General features: G+C 51.4%; 1 protein-coding gene across 1 annotated transcript in view; it reads left to right on the top strand.

Moving 5' to 3' along the window:
* LMX1A (LIM homeobox transcription factor 1 alpha) overlaps positions 1-19977 on the top strand; it is a 153296-nt gene extending 133319 nt beyond the window's left edge. Inside the window, exons 5-9 of the mRNA XM_040635990.1 lie at positions 9062-9234; positions 12027-12104; positions 13334-13403; positions 16043-16213; positions 17829-19977. Of these exons, the coding sequence (XP_040491924.1) occupies positions 9062-9234; positions 12027-12104; positions 13334-13403; positions 16043-16213; positions 17829-17989 (653 nt within the window). The 3' untranslated portion in view covers positions 17990-19977. The remainder of the gene's footprint in view (positions 1-9061; positions 9235-12026; positions 12105-13333; positions 13404-16042; positions 16214-17828) is intronic.
* The last annotated feature ends 240 nt before the right edge of the window (positions 19978-20217 follow it).

The following is a 20217-nucleotide window of genomic DNA, read 5'->3' as shown; positions in this document are numbered from 1 at the left end:
TTCCCCTGATTTTACAACTTAGGAGGATAGGGCTCAGAGAGGATGATAGGTCATTGGCCGTAGGTCACATAGCCGGCGAGTGGTGGAGGTAAGCACAGAAACTGTGTGTCTGACCTTACTTTTCCCTACTCCTTTCAGTCTCTCGGTGTTTTGTGGGATGAATTAGTCTGAAGGCACAGAACTGGCGGGGGTAGTGGCCTCAGCTGGCCCTTTCAAACCAGCAGAGGCTCTACTCACAGCCAGGACATCTCTGCCAGGGGCACAGGCAGTCGGATGGGCTGTGGTCATCTGAGCAACTTCTCTGTGTGATTAAGGCCACAGTGAACGTGTCCAGGGAGGATTCGCTTCCGCAGTGAGAACATTTACAGTGTGAGCCAACTCCCTCAACTCCCCAGTCACCTAGAGGATTGTTGTCTGGGTCTTTTTTAATTTGGAGAGATAACTAACCCCTTGTCTCCAATCCTGACTTGAAACAGTTTCATTTTCTCAGATAATTTTATCCTTGGGAAGACTAGTAATTAATGCAGCAAAATGGGACTACCCCAAAGAGATCCACTGAAGTCTGTTTCGAAACCAGAGCAAATGCACTCAGACCTTATTAATATTAACCTAGGGTAATGAGTTTTTAAAAATATTTTATTTATTTATTTATTTATTTGCGAGAGAGAGGGAGAGAGAGAGAGCACGGGGAAGGGAGGAGTAGAGGGAGAGGGAGAAGCAGACTCCCTGCTGAGCAGGGTGCTTGATGGGGGGCTGGATCCTGGGACTCCGGGATCATGAGCTGAGCTGAAGGCAGACACCTAACAACTGAGCCACCGAGGCGCCCCTTTAACCTGGACAACGTTACACATATCACACCCCACACCTAGTGAACAATGGCAGCCGGATTAATGAGCTCTTACTGCGGCTGAGCACTGAGCCCCAAATACGTGATTTGGCTTGTTATAAGCTCCCCGTCTCCTTTGCTGATGCTAGCCAAATCAAAACAACACAAGTCCTGCCTTTTGTGTAGTGTTCTTGTCTGTTCCTGATTTGCATACACTGATGTTGGGGTAGTGGAATCTCGTGATATCGCCATTATTAGTATTTCCACATGTGACGAGTCAGTGCATGGGGGAGGGTCAGCATTTGCACCTGTGCTTATCAGTTTGGATTGCACGTAGATGTGTTTTTATTAAAACGGGGAAAGTGGTGGAAGAACTCAGGAGAATAGATGCAGTGTGTGCATGCATGCGTGTGTGTGTGTGTGTGCGCGCACACGTGCTCATGTATGTAGAGCTGAGAGGGAGAGAGGCAGGGTAAGTGTTAGCATAAAGCCTATTCAAATGTGAAAAGGCCCGAGACTGATGCAAATCCACGATAATCCCAGCAATCTGCACCGATACGGTCGTGTTTCCCTGCAAACCTCCCCTAGCAAGGCTTCCTCTCATGAGCACCAGCCCACTGAGGCAAGCAAGCGACGTGTTCACGTGGTGGTGGCCACCAGCATCCCCAGAGTGGAGATGTAGCTCCCTTCGGGGTCCTGGCTGGCCTGCTAGCCCCTCCCACTGCCTGGCACAGAAACCCCCATCCATGGTGGGCATTGCCGCACAAAGATGCCTTTCTGGGACACTTGACCTCCAGCCCGACTCAGGAGTGCCCTTGGCTTCTGTCTGCTTTGCTCTGGAAAGGCTCAGTACCGTGTGATCGGAGATCTTTGCTGGGGTTGCATAAGGGTAGTTGCTGGGGAGGGAGGAGAGGGTCTGTTCCTTTTGGACAGAAAAGAATGGCTTTCCAGCAGGAGCTCAGGGGATAATCTACCCCCGAGAAAGTCTACCCCCGAGAAAGCCTTCCCCGTGAGCCTTTCTTTCCTCGCTCTTTAATAACAGAGACACTGCTTATAAGTGACCAGCGCCTGATATTTTGCAAATACCAGGTCCTTGGATCTTCATAATAATCCCATGAGGCCCTTGAGGCAGGGAGAGGGCATGTGGGGGCACAAGACAGAGCATCCCAACCCTGTGCCCTTGGGCAACACAGCCCCCTCCCTGGGCCTCAGGTGATGCATCTGTAAAAAGGAAAAAAAGACAAATATGCATTTCCTGCTTCCTAGGGTTGTGATAGAAACAATGAAACAACGCAATTGTAAAATGACTCCATGCCAAGTATTAGGTAAGCATAAAGGATTTTTATATTATATTGTGGATGAAGAAACGGAGTCTCCGAGATGTGGGGAATTTCATCCAAGGGTATACAGCTGAGTAGCGAATTAGGGCTTAGAATCCAGCTCTCCTATTTCATGGGCAGAGTGACTTTCTACCATTCCATATGTCCCCCGATACAAAGAGTGATCTTTCAGTGGACTGTGAGAGACAAAGCATCTGATTGTCACCACTCTTAGGCCAGAATATGCACAAGTAACTGTCCTTTTCTTATGTCCGGTTTGCTGGTTAAAAAGTCTGTTTCTCAGGGCGCCTGGGTGGTTCAGTCGGTTAAGTGTCTGACTCTTGGTTTCAGGTCATGATCTCAGGGTTGTGAGATCGAGCCCCATGTCGAGCTCTGCACTGGGCGTGGAGTCTGCTTCAGATTCTCTTTCCCCCACCTCCTGCCCCTCCCCACTTCTCCCTTTCCATCTCTTTAAAAAAAGAAGTCTGTTTCTCTCCTCCCTGCAGGAGCGCCTTAGGCCTGGCCTTGGAAGTAGACAGGCCTTGGATGAAGCCTGGTCCTGCCATCTGGGCCCTGCGTGTTGGAGGGGAGATTCCCGACCCTCTCTGAGGCTCCTTAGGTGGGAGCAGAGCATGCGTGTTGCCATGGAGATGAGAGGACATGTGTACCCTGGACACAAATGCCTGACACAGAATTGATACTTGGGATGTGGGCATTTTCTTCTGCCGCAGGGTCTCTGTCTAGCACTGCGACCTGAGCGATTTCCTCAGCCCGGTCTTCAAGGTGGATGCGGTGGCCCGGTGTCATCTCCCCACATGGGCCCAGCAATTCCATGCCTGGTGTCTGGGCCTTCCCTGGTCCACCCTTTCCCCGTGTAGCTCCAGCCAGAGAATTCCCCTTGTCATTCATGTCGTCCCTGCTGTGACAGCATTGGCTCTGGGACATTGCGGCCCCTCTCTACCTTCATTTCTTCTTTGTCCAAGATGTGTACCCTCCGATGAGGCCCTGAGGTCCCCCTCCTGGTCCCTGGGTGTGCATTCATTTTCTTCCCCTTCCCTGGGTTAGAGGTCGGCTGAGCCCTCCAGAGCTCCAGCTTCCTGCCCTCTGCCTCTGGAAAGCCTCGCCTCCCTTGTCCCCATGTTTAAGCTCCTGCCACTAGCTTTCCTGGCTCACGGAACCGTCTTTTCTAAAAGCCCACATTTGTACTCAGCTTCTCACCATGCCCAAAGAACTTAGCCAAATACTATGTCATATTTTGTATCATTTCACACATGCTAACTCTGTTTTCTGTTCTTGAGAGCAAGGGGTTGCGTCTGAGGTCCTTATTACCCTCCCAGGGCCCTGAGCAGCGCCGGGCGGAGCGGCTTGTCTGCACACTTGCTATTTGATGAGCGCCCCTCCCGGGCCGATGTCCTGCTTCCGTGCCATGGACAGTCCTGCTCTTGGGACACACAGCACCCCGTCTCCTGTATCTGGAACTGCTGTGCGCTGTTTGTGTGATTCCTTTTTAGTTCAAGTGACACCTGCACGATGTCGCCTTCTCCAGTCCCCTCCCCTAGCTGCTCTGAGCGGAGTCACCATTATTTGGGCGTTGACTCTTTCCCCTTTCCGAATCTGAGCTGTCTGTGAGAGCAGAGGGTGAGTCTTCATCATCGGCGCATCCCAGAGTTGTCCTGCTCCCGTGCCTGACCCGGGCCCACAGTGGGTGCTCATGGAGGGAATGAGGCAACAAAAGCGGTTCCAAGTCCGACCTTTCATGGGAACCTGGGCTTGGTCTGAGTCGAGACCTCCTTGCAGAGCCACGTGCAAGGTAGGTCTAAGCAGTAGCTGCAGGGACTTGACTTTTCTAGAGGACGTCGCATCTTGCTTCTTGGATTTTGGACGCTGCATTTCATCTAGAGTTGACCACTGCTCAGCTCAGGGAGAAAGGAATTCCGATCCTGCGGTGCAGGGCAGCGGCTGAAAGAGCTTCCCGTCTGCATATACCCTGTCTTCCTCTTTTCCCTCCCCCTCCACCCCCAGCGAGTTCCAGACCCTTCCTCTCCTCCCCCGGCCTGAAGGACGTTTATGAGGCTCATCACGGGGCAGTATCTGAGGTCTGTTCCTGCCTCTCCCTTCCCGAGCACGCGGGTCTCTGCCCCCCCCCCCTCACCCTCACCTCCCGGGCCAAGCTCAGATATCTCTTTCCCTATTTATGGGCCGTTGGGATTTTTCCAACAACCTGAAATGAATCTATGAGGCCCCACAGGTAGTGCAGCCCATCTCAGGGCCATAAACCATGGCTGGTCTTTCATCTGTGATTGCTTATGTCATAAACGAGTGGGAGGGCCAGGCAAGGGGGAAGCAACAGCCCTGAACCATTCCAGATTTTTTTTTTTTATGAGAAAGGGAAAGAAAGACCCTGAGAAACATGTTCAAACTTTATGCCAAGCAAATTCATTTCACTATGGTAGGCTGTGCGTGGAGACTTCATCTCTGGACTTTCCCACTAGGAGTCAGATTTATGCTGTGTTTGTGTCTACATGGCCTCCAGGGATGCTGACATTTGTTGTCGGAGACAGCGAGTGGTGTTCCTTTCATCTCCACTGAGGGGTGTCAGCTTAAATTATGAGGGATCGCTCTGGCCTGCATCTGGGTGTGGGAGCCGCCTGCAAGAGCGCGGGGTCAGCTCCTCCTTCCACTCCCACCTCTCTGCCGTTTCAAAGTCGCTCTTCATCTTCTGCTCTCCAGTGTTCCTGCCAGTTCTGGGAGAAACTTCCTAGCTCTTTTCGAATGTTCCTTTCTCTTGGACCCCTCGATAAGTGTGTATCTTAGGCATTACGTGATTTTTTTTTTACGGAGAAGCTGGGGTCTGAGTCAGACAGGCCTGTCCCTGCAGCAAGAGAGGGCGGGGAGCCTCAGTGAACATCCCAGGAGCAGCCTGGAAATTCCCCAGGAGAGTTCGAGGGCACCGTTCTGCCTGTAATATTTACAACCCAGCAGGGCGATGGTTAGCGATGGTCGGCCTTGTCCTTGGCAGCTGGGTGGTGGCATCTGTCGGAACCTTGAGAGGTGCCAGAAGGCCGCTCGGTGCTCCGTCTTCAGAATCGCTCTCGCTCAGCTCTGCCAGGACACCTGAAATTCCACAGCGGTGACTGTTCGGCTGGAGGTACTTTCTGTTCGATGCATAGGTGTTTTTGACCGTGGGAGAGAACACATCAGACCATGCTCGTCACTGACTCCTTGGTGTCCATCCGCAGAGCTTCCTGTCCCCAGAGTCAGGACCTGAAAGACTGGGACGGAGGAGGTAGAAGTTTTGATGGAGAACGGGAGGTCAGGAGAGGTCTAGAGAAGGGATTAGCTCACAGTGGTATGCAGGCCTAATCTGGCCGAGGGCCTGTATTGGGAATACTCTTTTATTGGCGCACAGCCACGCCTACTCACGTTGTCTGTAGCTTTCGTGCTCCAATGGCCAAGGCAAGTCATTGCACTGCACTGTAAGGCCTGCAAAGAGTAAAATAGTTACTCTCTGGCCTTTTACAAAAAAAAAAAAAGTTTGTAGGCCTCTGGTTTAGAGCATGAAGAGCCTCTTGGAAGGCAAAAGACGGGACCTTAGGAGACAGAAGAGAGAGAGAGAGATCAGTAGCAGAAAATAGGCATCGAAGGGAGAAAACATACCACAAAAGCAAAGGAAACACTTGAGACCAATCTTAATCTCGTTCTTTCTGTCCTCCCCCTCTGGCCCCTCCTCCCCCACCTTCTCTGGCCCCCTTCTCCTTCCTCTTCTGAAAACAAATGCTTTCATCTCTCCTCCTCCAGGGACGGGGAGAGGATGAATGAGCCACGCAGAGTGCTCTCCCCATCCTCCAAAAGTGGGCACCGGGGACTAGCCCAGGAGAGAGTTCTCTGTCCTCCTCCCCATTGTTCCATGATGGAGTAGCAGCTCTCGGGGAAGGTGCGGGTATCCCAGACAAGCGGGGAGCACAGAGACACCAGGGGCCTCAGCCAGCCGGCCTCTGGGGCTCCGAACAAACTTCAGCAGTTATATCTTCCGTCTGGAACTTGCCCAAACCCCCTCCCTCCCTTCACCTTCCTTCTCGCAAGCACTCAAACGCTCCCACGCTACACAACGAACTCTCAGTGTTGGCTGGCGTGACGTCTGCAAAGAGAGAAATGAACGCTGGGTTTGTAGAACCTTAACTCAGACTCCCGTCGACAGGCAACTATTATTAACAGAAAACATGTGTCTCGGATCAAGAATACTTCTTGTATGTTGATGTAGTAATGGTGACGACGATGATGATGATTTAGTAGGCACCTGTTACATTCTAGACAGCGCTAAGCCCTTTACATGTATCATCTCATTTAACGCCAACAACCCTGTCACTCTCCCCGATGAGACAGCTGAGTCTTGAGAATTTGTTCGAAATCCCACATCACAACTGGCAGAGCCAGAATTTAAACCTGAGTTTGGATGACCCCAGAGCCCACATTGCTTTCCCAAATGATGGCAGTGTGTATGAGCCATTATCAAGGGATCTAGCATGATTTTAGACCTTACATTTTCATGAGTTTTGTTCTCCTAGTTTTCAATAAGCATTCGCATCAGACCATGTGAGGAATGACAGTAGGAGAGTCAGACTGACTCCAGAAGACATTTGCAAATATCGTTTTATGGACAAAAATGGTTATAAGACATGAGGTTCCTAAATTACACGGTTACATTTTATTTTATTGTCTTTATCTGATAAAATATCTTATATTTTCCAACTCCCTTTTTTTAAGTCAAGCTTTTAATTTAAATTCCAGTAGCGTTAACGTACAGTGTTACAGGTGTTTCAGGTGTGCAGTCCAGTAAAGTCTACAGGTGCATTTTCAGACACAGTCTGCACGTTGGATCTCATAGTCATTTGTTCCAGACTCAGCCCCCGTTAGTCGCTGGCCTTTTGGAGGCCTGTATGATCCTGGGGGGTGGGTGGTGTCAGCCCATTTCCAAAGAAAACTTACTGAAGGCCTCACCAGTACCAGAAGAACATCCTTTTGACCGTGGGAGTCCACCAGCAGACAGAATTCTTGGCCTCAGTGAAGGACCGGGCTTTGGGGAGAGGGGGTCTCTGAGCAGTCGGGTGTAGGGCCTTGCAAGGGTGAATGTGGCTTTTTTCCCACTGTCTCTCTTCTTGTGGGGTCTTCTTATTTCCCTGTGGCTTTTAGTTCTTATGTGCTCATTTTTTCCTTGCCCTTCTGAAAATATCCTTCTAGAAAGATCCTAAAAACCCCTTCCTGTGGAGGGATGGTTGAGGTCAGCTTACTGGATTTGCCACAGAGGTGAAGATGCCAGAGCAGCCACTCCTTGTCATGAGGATTCTTCCTCTTTTATGTCTTCTTCAATCTTTCTGGGTTTTTCCCCTGTACTGAGGAGAGTCAGGCAGAAAGGAAAAGACATTCTTTCCACATCTCTTTCGAGCCTCCTGTGCGCCAGGACCGTGTTAGTTGTTTTGCCCCCAAGTGCAGTACCGCCTGAGCTGCCTGCGGGTGGGTGTTACTACTGTGGTGGTGCAGGTGGGGAAACTGAGGCCCGGTGCATGACCACACTCCCACTGCGCCGTGCTTATAATGGGGGGCCGAGCTGGGTGGAGACCTAGGTGTGCCTATGTCAGACCTGTTCAATGACATTGAAAGGGTCATGCTTCAAGGAACTCACAGGTTAGTGTCCCTTCATGTTCCAAGTGTATGTCTAAATGTTCATAGAGAAAAGAAGCCATTGTCCTTTCAGATGGAGCAGTCAACAGAAGTCTAAACTAAAATGGCATATGCAGGTGAGCACCCCTGGCAGAGGAGGGCAGGATGAAGAACGAGGGTTGTGTAGCTCACACACGGAGGGTCCCCTCCTCCTGGATTTCTTGAGGTGGCCAGAAGGGGAGCCAGCATCAGGACACCAGAACTGGGGACACCCTTCGGATGGGGCTTTCCACTGGAGGAAAGAGGACAGCTGAGCTCTGTGAAGACCCAGGGAGAAATGAGGTCCTTGTGAGGATTGTTGGGGCACATATCTCCCAATGGCTTTGAATGCTGAAAGGAGCAAAGCGTCTCCCTCACATGGTACTTCCCAGACCCTAGAAGCATCGTCTCAGGAGTGTGAGGTCCAGGGGATGCAAGAGGAAGTCTGGGAGAGAATGTGACATATACTGAAGCCTTTGCTTCCTTCAAAAGTTACTCCTCCTATTGCTCATGGCTTATGAAGTAATCCACCTAAATATAAATACAGTTACTTTAATAGTTATTTATTTTATACACAAGCAATTTTGGCTAACGACCTACACTATATCCATTCACATTTATCGGTCCCTGCAAATAATCTAATGCTGGTCCTCTATGGCCTTTTAGACAGTAATATTTTCTACCCCCTGCAGTGCTAGAATTTCAGACACCATGTCTAGGAAATTATACAAAACTTCTCCAGGCCTAGACTCGAAAAAATGACCTGTAAGAACTAACATTAATAACCAGTGCTTATGGGGCATTTATTATATGCCAAGCAGCGTTGGAGTGCCTATTGGTAAACTCATTTAACCCTTACAGCACCCCCAAGGAAGTAGGTTCTCTTCTGTCCCAATTTTGCAGGAAAAGAAACTGAGTCAGAGAGAGTTCAGTACCTTGCTCAAGGTCACGCAGTTAGTAACTTTGGAGCTAGGACACCGTCCTGGGAGAAAGTTCGGAGCCGTAATGGTGGCCTTTCTGGTTGCTGTCTCTGGATTTGAGAAGTATTTTCCTTGGCCCTTTCCTGGTGGCTTTCATGTCAATCCCACAAAGGTTACTGCACTCGCCTTTATATAAAGCCGTCCTGGGAACACGGACCTCGGTGCCTGGTTCTAGAATAAAATACAGCTCCAGGAAGTGGCTTTGAAGAACTTAACAGAGTGTTTTCTGCTTCTTTTAGGCAAGAGTGATGATGAAGAAAGTCTTTGCAAGTCAGCCCACGGGGCAGGGAAAGGAGCCACTGAAGACGGCAAAGACCATAAGCGCCCCAAACGTCCCAGAACCATCTTGACAACCCAACAGAGGAGAGCATTCAAGGCCTCATTTGAAGTATCCTCCAAGCCGTGCAGGAAGGTACAGGGGGGAGGAAGGGAGGAAAGGGGACTGGGCCTCACTTGTTTGTGTATCCTGCCCTCCTCTGGAGTGTCCATGGGCACACGTGGGGGTCAGGACGGTGGGGGAGGCTGTTCAGAGAGAGTCTGTAGCCTTGAGCCCTGCTGGAGACTCCAGATCCCTGATGCTCTGGCCAGGGAGAGAATAGGATCTCCCTGTACTCTTGCGCATCTGTACCCATTTCAAGTGACTGCTGGCTCAATTCATGGAGAGCAACAGGAAAAGTAGCAGCAGGTGCCAGTTGGGGGGGGTATAGACCCAGATGCTGTAACAAGGAGAGTAAAAATATAGTGGTTTGTAGAAATACATTTATTTATTTTTGGTCTAGTTTGCTCCACTTGGAGTGATGACTTTGGGATTCATTGATGTCTTAGTTCATTCATTTTTGTTGCTGAATGGTATCCCACTGTGTGGATGCACCCCAGTTTGTCCATCCCCCTGTTGATGGGTGTTTGGGTTGTTTCCAGTTTGGGACTGTGATAGATGGGCCTGCTGGGAACCTTTGTGGCTTAATGAGGTACGAGTTTATTTCCATCTTATGTCACAGTCCAGAGATAAGCAATCCAAGCCCGGCAGGGAGCTCTGTTGTCCCTCACATAGTTCTAAGGGGCCATAAGTGCCACCATCTTTTCCAGCCACCATGGTGGAGAAAGAGGAAGGCCTGCCCCCAAGATCCTTTGTATCACTTTCCCTCATACATGGTGGCCGGAGTTTAATCCCATGACGGCACCTCCTGTAAGGGGGCGGGGAAAGGAGTCTACCTGGGTGGCCACATGCCCTGCTAAAGCTTGGGGGTTCAACTGTTAATAGGAAGAAGGAAAGAACGGGTATTGGGGACAATCAGCAGTCTCTGCCACAAACAGCTGTGCCCATTTATTAAGCACCCGCCATTTACTGATGGCCATATGCTCAGTCTTGTTACTGATACGATGCAAATAAGAAACCTTTTTAAAATTGAAACTAATGGAGGAAACACATTTTCTAAAAACTTAGCATTGTTTTTCTCTATCTGTATTAGTCGGCTTTTGCTGTCATAACAAACAAAATCTTAGTGGCTTCCAACAGACGTTGTGTTCCTTCTCCTGAACGGGGGCTTGGCTGTGACCCAGCTGGGCTCAGGTTCGGGCCTGCTCCACCCGTCTCTCTGGGGCTCCAGGCTGAAGGGGCACCGTTTCCATGAGGGTGGCAGAAGGCTGGGGGCCACGTCACCCCGGGCAAACCCACGGAAAGGCTCTCCTTGGATCGCCTGTACCATATTCACACACATCCCATGAGCCAAAGCAAGTCATGCAGCTAACCCAGTGTGAGGCTTGGGGAAGGCCACCCGTGGGAGCAGGGGAGGAGGGGACATGTTTGCTGAACTGACCGAAGTACAGTCTGCCACCACACCTGACCTCCTGCAGACCTCTCTCTCTGCCTTTGTGCTCCGTAGGCTCCAGGACAGGTGCTGGCAGGAAGTGAAGTAACCCCAAAGTAGGCTTACGTGAGGACAGATGACCACCTCCTCATCTATGCCTTATTCTCCACGTACGAGACCCCTAGCCTCTGTATGGTCTTGTGCCTGGTGCTGGTGGCCAGGCAGCCGCAGACCGCCAGCAGGGAAGAGAGGTGTAGGCACATGCCTAACACAGGGGAGAAAGCTGTGAGAACCACTACGGAGGGGCGGCCGGGAGCTGTGGGAGCCCAGGGAAGGGAGAGGTCACTTCTGTGTGGGTAATCAGGCAAGGCTTTGGGGAACAGGTGGCTTTTGAGCTGGGCCTCTGAAAAATGGATAGGGTTTCAGCAGGGGGAGGTACGCCTGGGGCACACTGCTGTTTTGGTTGGCTTAGCAGAAGGATGTGTTTTAAAGATCTGGTTTAATCATCTCACTTCTCCTAAGCCTCAGCCCAAGTGGTATGATAAAGGCGGACCACTTCCCAAGGCCTCCTGTGAGCCCTCCGCCCCCGTGTTACGCGTTCAACCCCACGTCCACCCCAGAATCTAAGCAAGGGCCGGTGTCCCTCAGCCTGGCGCTCAGAAAGGCTGAGCTTCTCACCTCTTCCCTTCCTGCCATCTTGCCCGCCCCTCACCGGGCATCTGCATGGAGGGCCGATGTTTCACCCCATCTCTTCATCATGGGGATCCTGACCGTCCTGTCTCCCGTCCTGTCTCTACGGGACCACAGTGCACGTGTGGAGCAGAGCTGACTGCTTTGCTCTGCCAGATTCCGGATGGCTCTGGTCTTGTTCTCCTTGGGTAGGGCTCACTCAGGGTAACCTCGAATATGAATATTCATGAAACACCCAAAGACATCTAGAGCTATGAGGGACAGAACCAAAAATATAGGTCAAAGAATTGAGACAGAAGAGAACAAGAGAGAGCCATTTGTTTTGCAAAGTGATTTTCGCCCTCAGTTCTCCTTAAGTACGTCAGTACATAGGCGTGGATGTGACTCTTAAAGCACGATAATAGATTTTGCTGGTGGTCAAAAACCATTTGAAGGCCTGATTTCCAGAGTCAGAGAAACCGAGAAACCCCTCTTGGAAGGCACATCTAAATTAATGATTCTTCCCTTTGTTTACCTGATGAAAGACCTCCCTCCACCAGAAGGGAAGCAATGGTCTTGTGTTTGGGATCACACTGGCCATCAGACACTAGCTGGCTCCTGTATAAGACACGGCCTGCCGGCCTCCCAGTGCGCCGCGTACGGAATGTTCTGCCCTCTCCTCTGAGATGCCAATGTTTCGCTATTTCTAATGTTCCATTTTGTCAAGGTGAGGGAGACCCTGGCCGCAGAGACAGGGCTGAGCGTCCGTGTGGTGCAGGTGTGGTTCCAGAACCAGAGAGCTAAGGTAATCGGCTTCGTACTGTCGTCTGTCTCTCGTGTGGCTCGTTTCCTGAAATAACAGCAGTCGGATTTAGTGCTTGCGGATGGGTTATCGAACCAGAACTCACTGGATAGAGTAGTTCTCCTGATTCAAAAATTCTGTTACCGACAGTCACGTCAGCCACAGCAGCCCTGCAGGAGGGGCGAGACGGGGCATTCAATGTAGTGAAATGACTGATTTTCCTAGTGGCCGTGACTGTGAACCTGGCCAGCCATCTGCCGGCATAAATGTCTGGGGCTTTTGGTAAAAGCGGATTCTTTAATTCACCTTTATCTAACCCAGCTACCAAAGTCCTTTTAAAACTGCAAAGAGAAACTTCCATAGCACATATGTGACAGGACTGAGGCGATATCCTAGCACGGAGGCATGAACGCCTTTACTCAGTGCCCCCTGTGTACACCCCAACTGTCATGCTGCCCTGTGGATCCCACCAAGGTCTGCATTGCCCCGCCATGTCTTTCATTCACTTCAGACCTTGTGCTCAGCTAGTTTCCTGTCTCTAAAACTGCATGCGGCCCATGGCCCCTATGTCTGGGGTGCTAACGTGTAGTGGGTGATAAATTCGTGTCTCATTATCTGATCATGATTGGTTAAGGCAGCCCGGTGCCGTCCTAACTGAATTCTAACAGGGCTGTTGATACCTACTCCATCCTGACAGGACTCCATGTTTCCATAGCTTTGAGAGGCCCCGTAACCTAAGGGATTCATAAAGCAGAGGAGTTTGAAGCTCTGAGAAATGTTTGCTTATTTTTGTTGGGGTCCCATGGAACCCTACCATTCCACCCAGCACAGTGTGAGCAGCATTGGGTTAAAATGTTCCTTCTGAGAAGTGTTGGTGGGAGATCAGTTCCTTACCCGGAGGTGCGGATCTCCTGGCAGGCGTCTCAGACACCAGGACCAGCAGATGGGGGGGTGGGCGGGGAGCAGCCTCCTGCCACGTCCCAGGTCACACCCTGTCAGCAGCCCCTTGCCGCGCATCTAGGCCGGGCTGCGGTCCCCACACCCCCACACTTACACCTCATCTCAGATTGTCACAACATAAGCCGTGATGTTTATCTGCTGAGAGGAAGTCCCCGTACCTGTGAAGACTGGCGGCTTGGAGCTTCCCAGCTGGCTGACTGCCCACGGCTGCAGGTGAAGAGCCCACGGCACCTGACTCGAACCTTCTAACCCTGCGCCCCTCTCCTTGTCAGATGAAGAAGCTGGCCCGGAGGCAGCAGCAGCAGCAGCAGGACCAGCAGAACACCCAGAGGCTGAGCTCGGGTAAGCGGGACCCTCCAGCCAGGCCTGCAAGGGTCCAGGCCTCGCCCACCCCCCGGCTCTTGGTGGAAGGCCACTTCTGGGCTCACTGAAGCCCTGTCCGCACCAAGGGCCATGGCTCTTCCAGCAAGGCCTGAGGCCCCGGGGGATCTGGGAGAGGGTCAAGGGCACCGAGCTGAGGCCTGGAATGCTAGAACCTTCTCCAGAGCCCCCGGGGCTATGGCAGGATTCCCCACAGAGCCCAGGACACACCCAGATCCTCCTCCTTCCCAGCAAATCAGTTGACAGAGGACACCACTGTGACCTACCCCTTTCCGAAACAACCTAAAACCGTAAAAATACTGCTAGTAAAACAGTAACCCCTTCCCTCGTCAGGCACGTTCATAGGTTCATAGTTCAGAGTGTTTTCACGCTGACCTGAGTCTGACACCCCACCGACTCACCAACTCTGGCACCAGGGGAGAGGAGAAGTCCTTTGTCCCCATCTCCCTGATGAGCAGACAAGGGCTCTGCAAGGCTGACCGGGGTCCTCGCTGAGTAGGGGATGAGTCAGGACCGGAGCATATGTCCCGGAACCTCGGTTCCACTAGGCCACGCTGCCCCAGCTCTCCCCTCCTGTGCTCAGCTCCACTTGCCGTTGTGGTTAACAGGCTGGTGTGAGGACTGGAAAGGGAGTGAGGAGGGACAGGTTGTGGGACCCTTCAAGGGAGTTAAAAAAAAAAATCAAACATAACTATATTATGACCATGTCATTCTGAAAAGGGTATGCCCCCAACAGCCATCCAGCGGGATTCCCTGAGGGGTCTGCTTGTACCTCGAGTGGGAATTGTCAGCCTTTGGTATATACGTGAGTACGGATTCTGATTCCTCTAGTCTGGGTAGGCCCTGAGATTCTGCATTTTTAACTGACTCCCAGTGCTGCTGGCTTGTGGACCACACTTTGAAAAAGGCCGTGACTGTGACATTGGCTCTCAGTCCCCTAGACAGGGCTCCTTGCCCTTTGCATGATGGACCTTGCCTTGTGCTTGATACCTGGGCTCGGCTCAATCTAGAATCTGACTCCTGCAGCCCAGAGTTCTTCTGGCTTCTTATCTGGTAGGCCAAACAGTATCTTAACGGCAAGATAGATGTCCAGAGAGAGAATTTAAACAAGGACATGGGGACTGGGGAAGGTTGTCGGGGCAGGTGGGTCAGGAGACCCGAATGCTGCCCCAGCTCCAACCCGCAGAGCTGTTTGATCTGGGATCAGCCTTTCTGTCTCCTGGCGCCTCAGGCTATCTGTCCCCAGGGTGGGATAATGACGCCTACCAGCCCTGTTGCACTGGGCTCCTGGGAAGTTCAGAGAGGGTCACGGATATGGACGAGCCATGTACGTGGACTTTCATAGGACAGCACACTCAGAAGAACACATCAAGGCATTACGAGAACACAAACGCCAAGTGCTTGAGACTTTGAAGAATTTGAAGGGCAACTCCTAGGGCAGACTTAAGAAAGCGGAAGCTGGTGGAAAGTAGTCTCTGAGAGTTCATGGGCCGATGTTCAGAGAACAGCAAAATGTGGAGGCAGGAAGTAAGTCCTCTAGTCTCTGAAAATTCTCTACACAAGTGTAGCAAGTTGTCCCAAAGCACATTCACACGGTTTCATGGAGTCTTTCGATCAGCTCCATGAGGTCAGCAGGGCGGGTGTCGTGAACCCGACTTGATTGACGGGCTCCCAGTGGGGCGATGCTGGAAGGATCATTAGATCCATCACCTCCTGTGGCTGCCAAACTCATGTGTGTCATCAAACACCTTGTTTTTTTTTTTTTTTTTAAAGATTTTATTTATTTATTCAACAGAGATAGAGACAGCCAGCGAGAGAGGGAACACAAGCAGGGGGAGTGGGAGAGAAAGAAGCAGGCTTACAGCGGAGGAGCCTGATGTGGGGCTCGATCCCATAACACTGGGATCACCCCCTGGGCCAAAGGCAGACGCTTAACCGCTGTGCCACCCAGGCGCCCCAAATGCCTTGGTTTTAATGATATATTTCAAGGAAGCTCTCCAAGTTCAACTCTACCTCCCCTATCCCTGTTCTCTGAGGTTGACCCGTGATGGCCCTTGGGTGGGCACAGGCTGGGAACCACTGATGTCACTTAATTCCAGACCATTTTATAAACAAGGAAACCAAGAGGCAGGAAGTTAAACGATCTCACCACAGTCCTACAACCAAGATGGCGCTCTGCGATTGTCCCCACCTAGTGTTCACACCCTTGTGTCATCCCCTTAGACACTGACTAGGGCTGACCTAGAGAGTGACTTCTGAGGCGAGGTCACAACAAAATGCTTTGCGCTCTGCTGGATTGCTGGCTCCAGGGAAGCCGGCTGCCATGTTGCTAGGAGGCTCAAGTAGGCCTGTGAGAAGTCTGTGTGGTGGGGCCACAGTGGGATGGCAGACACAGCACGTCCCACTTCAAGTCTGAGGTTCCCGGTATCACATGCACCAGTCCCTTTCACTTCTCCTTACAAAGACACAGCAAAGGCTGGTGTTGGACAGGGACACCAGGCAGTGGGGGATACGAAGTTTGGAAGATGCTCTCGACCTTCTCTCGCATGGGGTCCTGGGCTGCACACAGAGAATGATCTGCCTTCTTCTCTGTCTCCCAGCTCAGACAAATGGCAGCGGGAATGCTGGGATGGAAGGAATCATGAACCCCTACACAGCTCTGCCCACCCCCCAGCAGCTCCTGGCCATCGAGCAGAGTGTCTACAGCTCAGACCCCTTCCGACAGGGCCTCACCCCACCCCAGATGCCGGGAGACCACATGCACCCGTATGGTAAGATGGACGCCACAATCTGCTTGCGTGGGTTTCTCCTTCCCTCTCCAATGCATCCGCGCAGCTCCCAGATGCTCGCCAAAGCTGCAAGCAGAATACATGCCCAGAAAATGCGGCTAGAATCATCTAATCAGTGGCTACGGAAGAAAGACCAACACACATAGTCATTAGTGATATTTCCATTCATTCTCCTTTTCAAAGATTCTTGTTAGTTTTAAATAAGAGGTTGTGCTTTCATTGTAGACCTGTTTGCTGTGATCAGATTTCCCTCCTTTCATTTCATACCTGGTCCCATGTGCTTGTAAGCAGTCTCCGCAGTGATGTGGGCAGAGGCCTTAACCAAGCAAACTTGTACGCGAAGAATAAAAATATATAACAACATAGAAAGCACATTTTCTAATTGAACTGATATTATTTAGGGGCTCTAAATTAATTCCCAACACATAACCTGACCTGTGAAGTGAAAAGCAGCCCCCGCCCAGTCCCACCCCACCCAAACCGGGGTTGCCTTAAGTGCCGGCTGTGTGGATAGCGTAGCCTCCCCCCCTTGCCCTGCTTGCTCCTTCAGCTGATGGTCAGCAGCTGGGCTTCGGTGCTCTGATGGCCTGGGTGAGCTCTGGAGAGGAGGCTGAAGTTCAATCTCAGGGCCACAGAGAGGTCACTGAATTTTTATCCGGAGAAGTCAGTGGCCTCTGTAGTGCATCTGATCTATGTAACCTGTGATAAACTGCACTGATAGCTAAAACTACAGCTTTATTTGGCAAACCTTCAAAACAGCATCAGAGATACATGGCTCAGCTCACAGATTTTGTCAAGCAAATGCTTTTTTTGCCTTCATTAAAAATTTTTGTTGTTGTTGTTAAAGTAACCCCTGACCTCCCATGTGATGCGTACAGCCCACTGGGATTAAGATCGTCCCTCTGCTGGGACGTCGCTGACGCTCATTTGTGCAAACTGTAGATGCACGAGCGGTCACGTGTGCGGAGTCTGAAATGGTGGCACCTCTAGGTTCTTGTCACAGGGGTCCCCAAGCCTTTCCTCAGTTTGCCCTACTGTCTTCCCCGGCAAGGGTGCAAATTAGTCGCGGGTGGGCACCTAACCGTCTTTCCTTTGCAGTGCACATCGGGGGAGGCAGCAGGCACTCAGTCTGAGTTTGCTGTGTGAGGGGACCCGTGTTACCCCGGAGGTGGCACGAGCCTTGTTCACAGCACCAGTGTTGGTCTTCTTCCCGGTCCTCCTTCAAGAACCAGTTTGGGGGCCGAGTCTTCCTGGAGCCCTGCCCTTCCTCTCCAGCCAGCGGTGCTGTGTCCTCCCCACTCCCCAAACTCACCGTCTAGACATTCTGACGCTTGCTTCTGCTGCACCCTATTCGGCCCTTTGTCCTAACCTACTTTATACTGTTTTCACTGGTTGAGGTTTCCACCCGAGGCCCCTAAGGCCCTGAGAGATCTTCTGTGGACAGGGATCCTCTCCCTGCCCCTCCTCTAGGAGCTCTCCCTCCACCCGCCCTGCAGCAGGGGCTGCACAGACCCCACTGGCTGCATTCCACCGAAATCCCAGCACCGAAGGGAGTCACTTCTTCGGGACCCTCATGCCCATTTCATCTCCATTTCAGGTGCCGAGCCCCTCTTCCACGACCTGGATAGTGATGACACCTCCCTCAGTAACCTGGGTGACTGTTTCCTAGCAACCTCAGAAGCCGGGCCCCTGCAGTCCAGAGTGGGAAACCCCATCGACCACCTGTACTCCATGCAGAATTCTTACTTTACCTCTTGAGTCTTCCCCTCGAGTGCTGTGGCTGGGCTCCCACACGGAACAACCGTATTACGTGAGGGGTTGGCCGGCGTTAGGATGGGGAGGCCAGGGAAGAGGTGGGCTGGGGAGGGAGTTTTGTCGGGGATGCTGTTGTGTAACGACCTGGTGTAGCTCGGCATTTCCAAAGACTGAATACATAATGGATCGCATAGTTTCATGTTTCTGATAAGTCTTAGCTTTAGGTATGAAGATGTGTTTATCATTAAGGACAGGGACTTTTAATATAGACATTCTCATGCAAACTAGGTACCTAGAGACTCCTAACAACTTCCCACCATTTTGGGGAAGCTCTCGTCAAGAGGTGCATATGTCTACCCATCCATATACCCATAGACAGACAGACAGACGGACAGATAGATGTGTGTGTGTGAGTATGTAACCTTCCATGCTTTATCATCGGAGTTTATTCCTAATTATAACAGACACCAAGTGTACAGCAAAAGTAACTTTATTTTCAGTGTGAACTATATTTAAGGAAATGCTTGATGCACTTAAGTTATAAAATGAGATAATTTACTTTTATAAACTTTATTTTTAGTTCGAAGAGACTTGTCGGCAGGGCAGAGCGGCTGCTCCGGCTGAGCCCAGAGCTCTGAGTGCTTGAGTGAATTCTGTTTTCAAGAGTGCCGTCGAGGTCTGGAACGCACCTCCAGGCGGCTGACCGTACTCCTTCATGGATTCTTGCTCTCTTGGGGGCTGAATCACAGGGCTCGGGGGGGACAGAAAAATCCTTGAGTGTGTTCTTAGAAAAGGTAAAGCCTAGACTCTTCAGCTTTCTTGTAAGTTCTGACGTGTAGTTGTGGGCGGCAGTAGGAAGGTCCGTTTTGCTCTTGAACTTCAGCACCTGCAGGCGTGGGATGAGGCTGACTCTATGTACCTACCTCACTGGGGGAGGCCGAGGCTTCACTCACCCCCAGGACACATGAGCAGGGCTGAAACTAATAGCTGATATTTGTTTAAAATACCAGACCAGTCACTTGGCAAAAGAGGCTATGGGGGGGGGCAGTCTGTGCCCTGAGCCCTGAGGGCCACTTTGCCCACCGGGGTCCCTTCTGCAAAGCCTCGACTGGAGGGGCCAGTTCAGGGCAGCTCAGTGGGCCAGAGTCCTGCCATGGAGAGGAGGCTGTCCCTGAAGAGGGCATCATGGGGTTCTAGACCAGCGGTTGGCAAACTACGGCCCGCAGGCTGTGTTTTATGGCCTGCCAGCTATGAATTTTTTTTTCATACATTTTTAGAGGGTCGTAAAAAAAAAACCAACAAAAAAAACAGGACTATGTGACAGAGTGTATGTGGCCCCGAAAGCCTGAAATATTTACTACCTGTGCTGTCTGGCTCTTTTCATAAAATGTTGGCTGGCCCCTGTTCTAGAAAGTCTATTTCTAAACAGCCTTCTGGAGCTCATAGAGGCAGCAAGGGATCCAGGTGGAAACCCAGGGTCGTTATTCTGTCTCACTTTTCGGACTTGGAGCGCAGAAGAGCCAGCTGCCATTGTACACAGGGACGCTTCTGCACCCTGTTCTCCAGTTGTGGTGCTAGGACCAGCTACTTCTGTGCTAGGATGCCTCCTGAGAGAGCAGACGAGTCGAAGGGCGAAGCCAGGGGGTCAGCCTGGACTCCTCTGCGAGGGGCCAGTTCAGGCTCGGCCTTACTCCGGAGGATGTCCTGGGACTTAAGAGCCTTGTCCCCTTCACTCTCTGCAGAGCCAGAGGGAACATGTTCCCTGTGGTAGAGTCTGTGTTGTGTGATTTTTGTGCTCATGTTTATAATTTATGCAAATCACCAAGAGACCCAAACCAGTCTGGTGAGTGAAATCGTGCGGATGCTGTGTGGCCCGCAGGCTTCTGTGGTAGGGATCCGTCGGAGAATGTAGCAGATACTATGTGAGTGAAAACAAATAGAGATCCTTCCTCCACTCGTAATGGCATACCAAGATGAAATTAAAAACCTCTTACAAACGAGCTGTTGTTGATTCAGGGGCAGGGGTGGGGGGCCCGGAACCAGGGGACACGGGTATTTTGTCCACAGGGGTCTGGGGATGAGCACATGGTGAAGCTTTACATGAGGGAAAAGCGACTCCAGCAAAAGAGAAAGGAGGCTTCACCTTCCTGCCAGGATGAACTGGAAGACCTCAGTCTTCACAAACATGGCTGCGGAAGGAGGCCCGGGGAACATTCCATCAGTACCACCAC

The sequence above is a fragment of the Ursus maritimus genome, unplaced genomic scaffold (assembly GCF_017311325.1).
Source record: "Ursus maritimus isolate PB19 unplaced genomic scaffold, ASM1731132v1 scaffold_2, whole genome shotgun sequence".
Classification (NCBI taxonomy): domain Eukaryota; kingdom Metazoa; phylum Chordata; class Mammalia; order Carnivora; family Ursidae; genus Ursus; species Ursus maritimus.
This window is presented reverse-complemented; position numbering and strand designations above follow the sequence as displayed.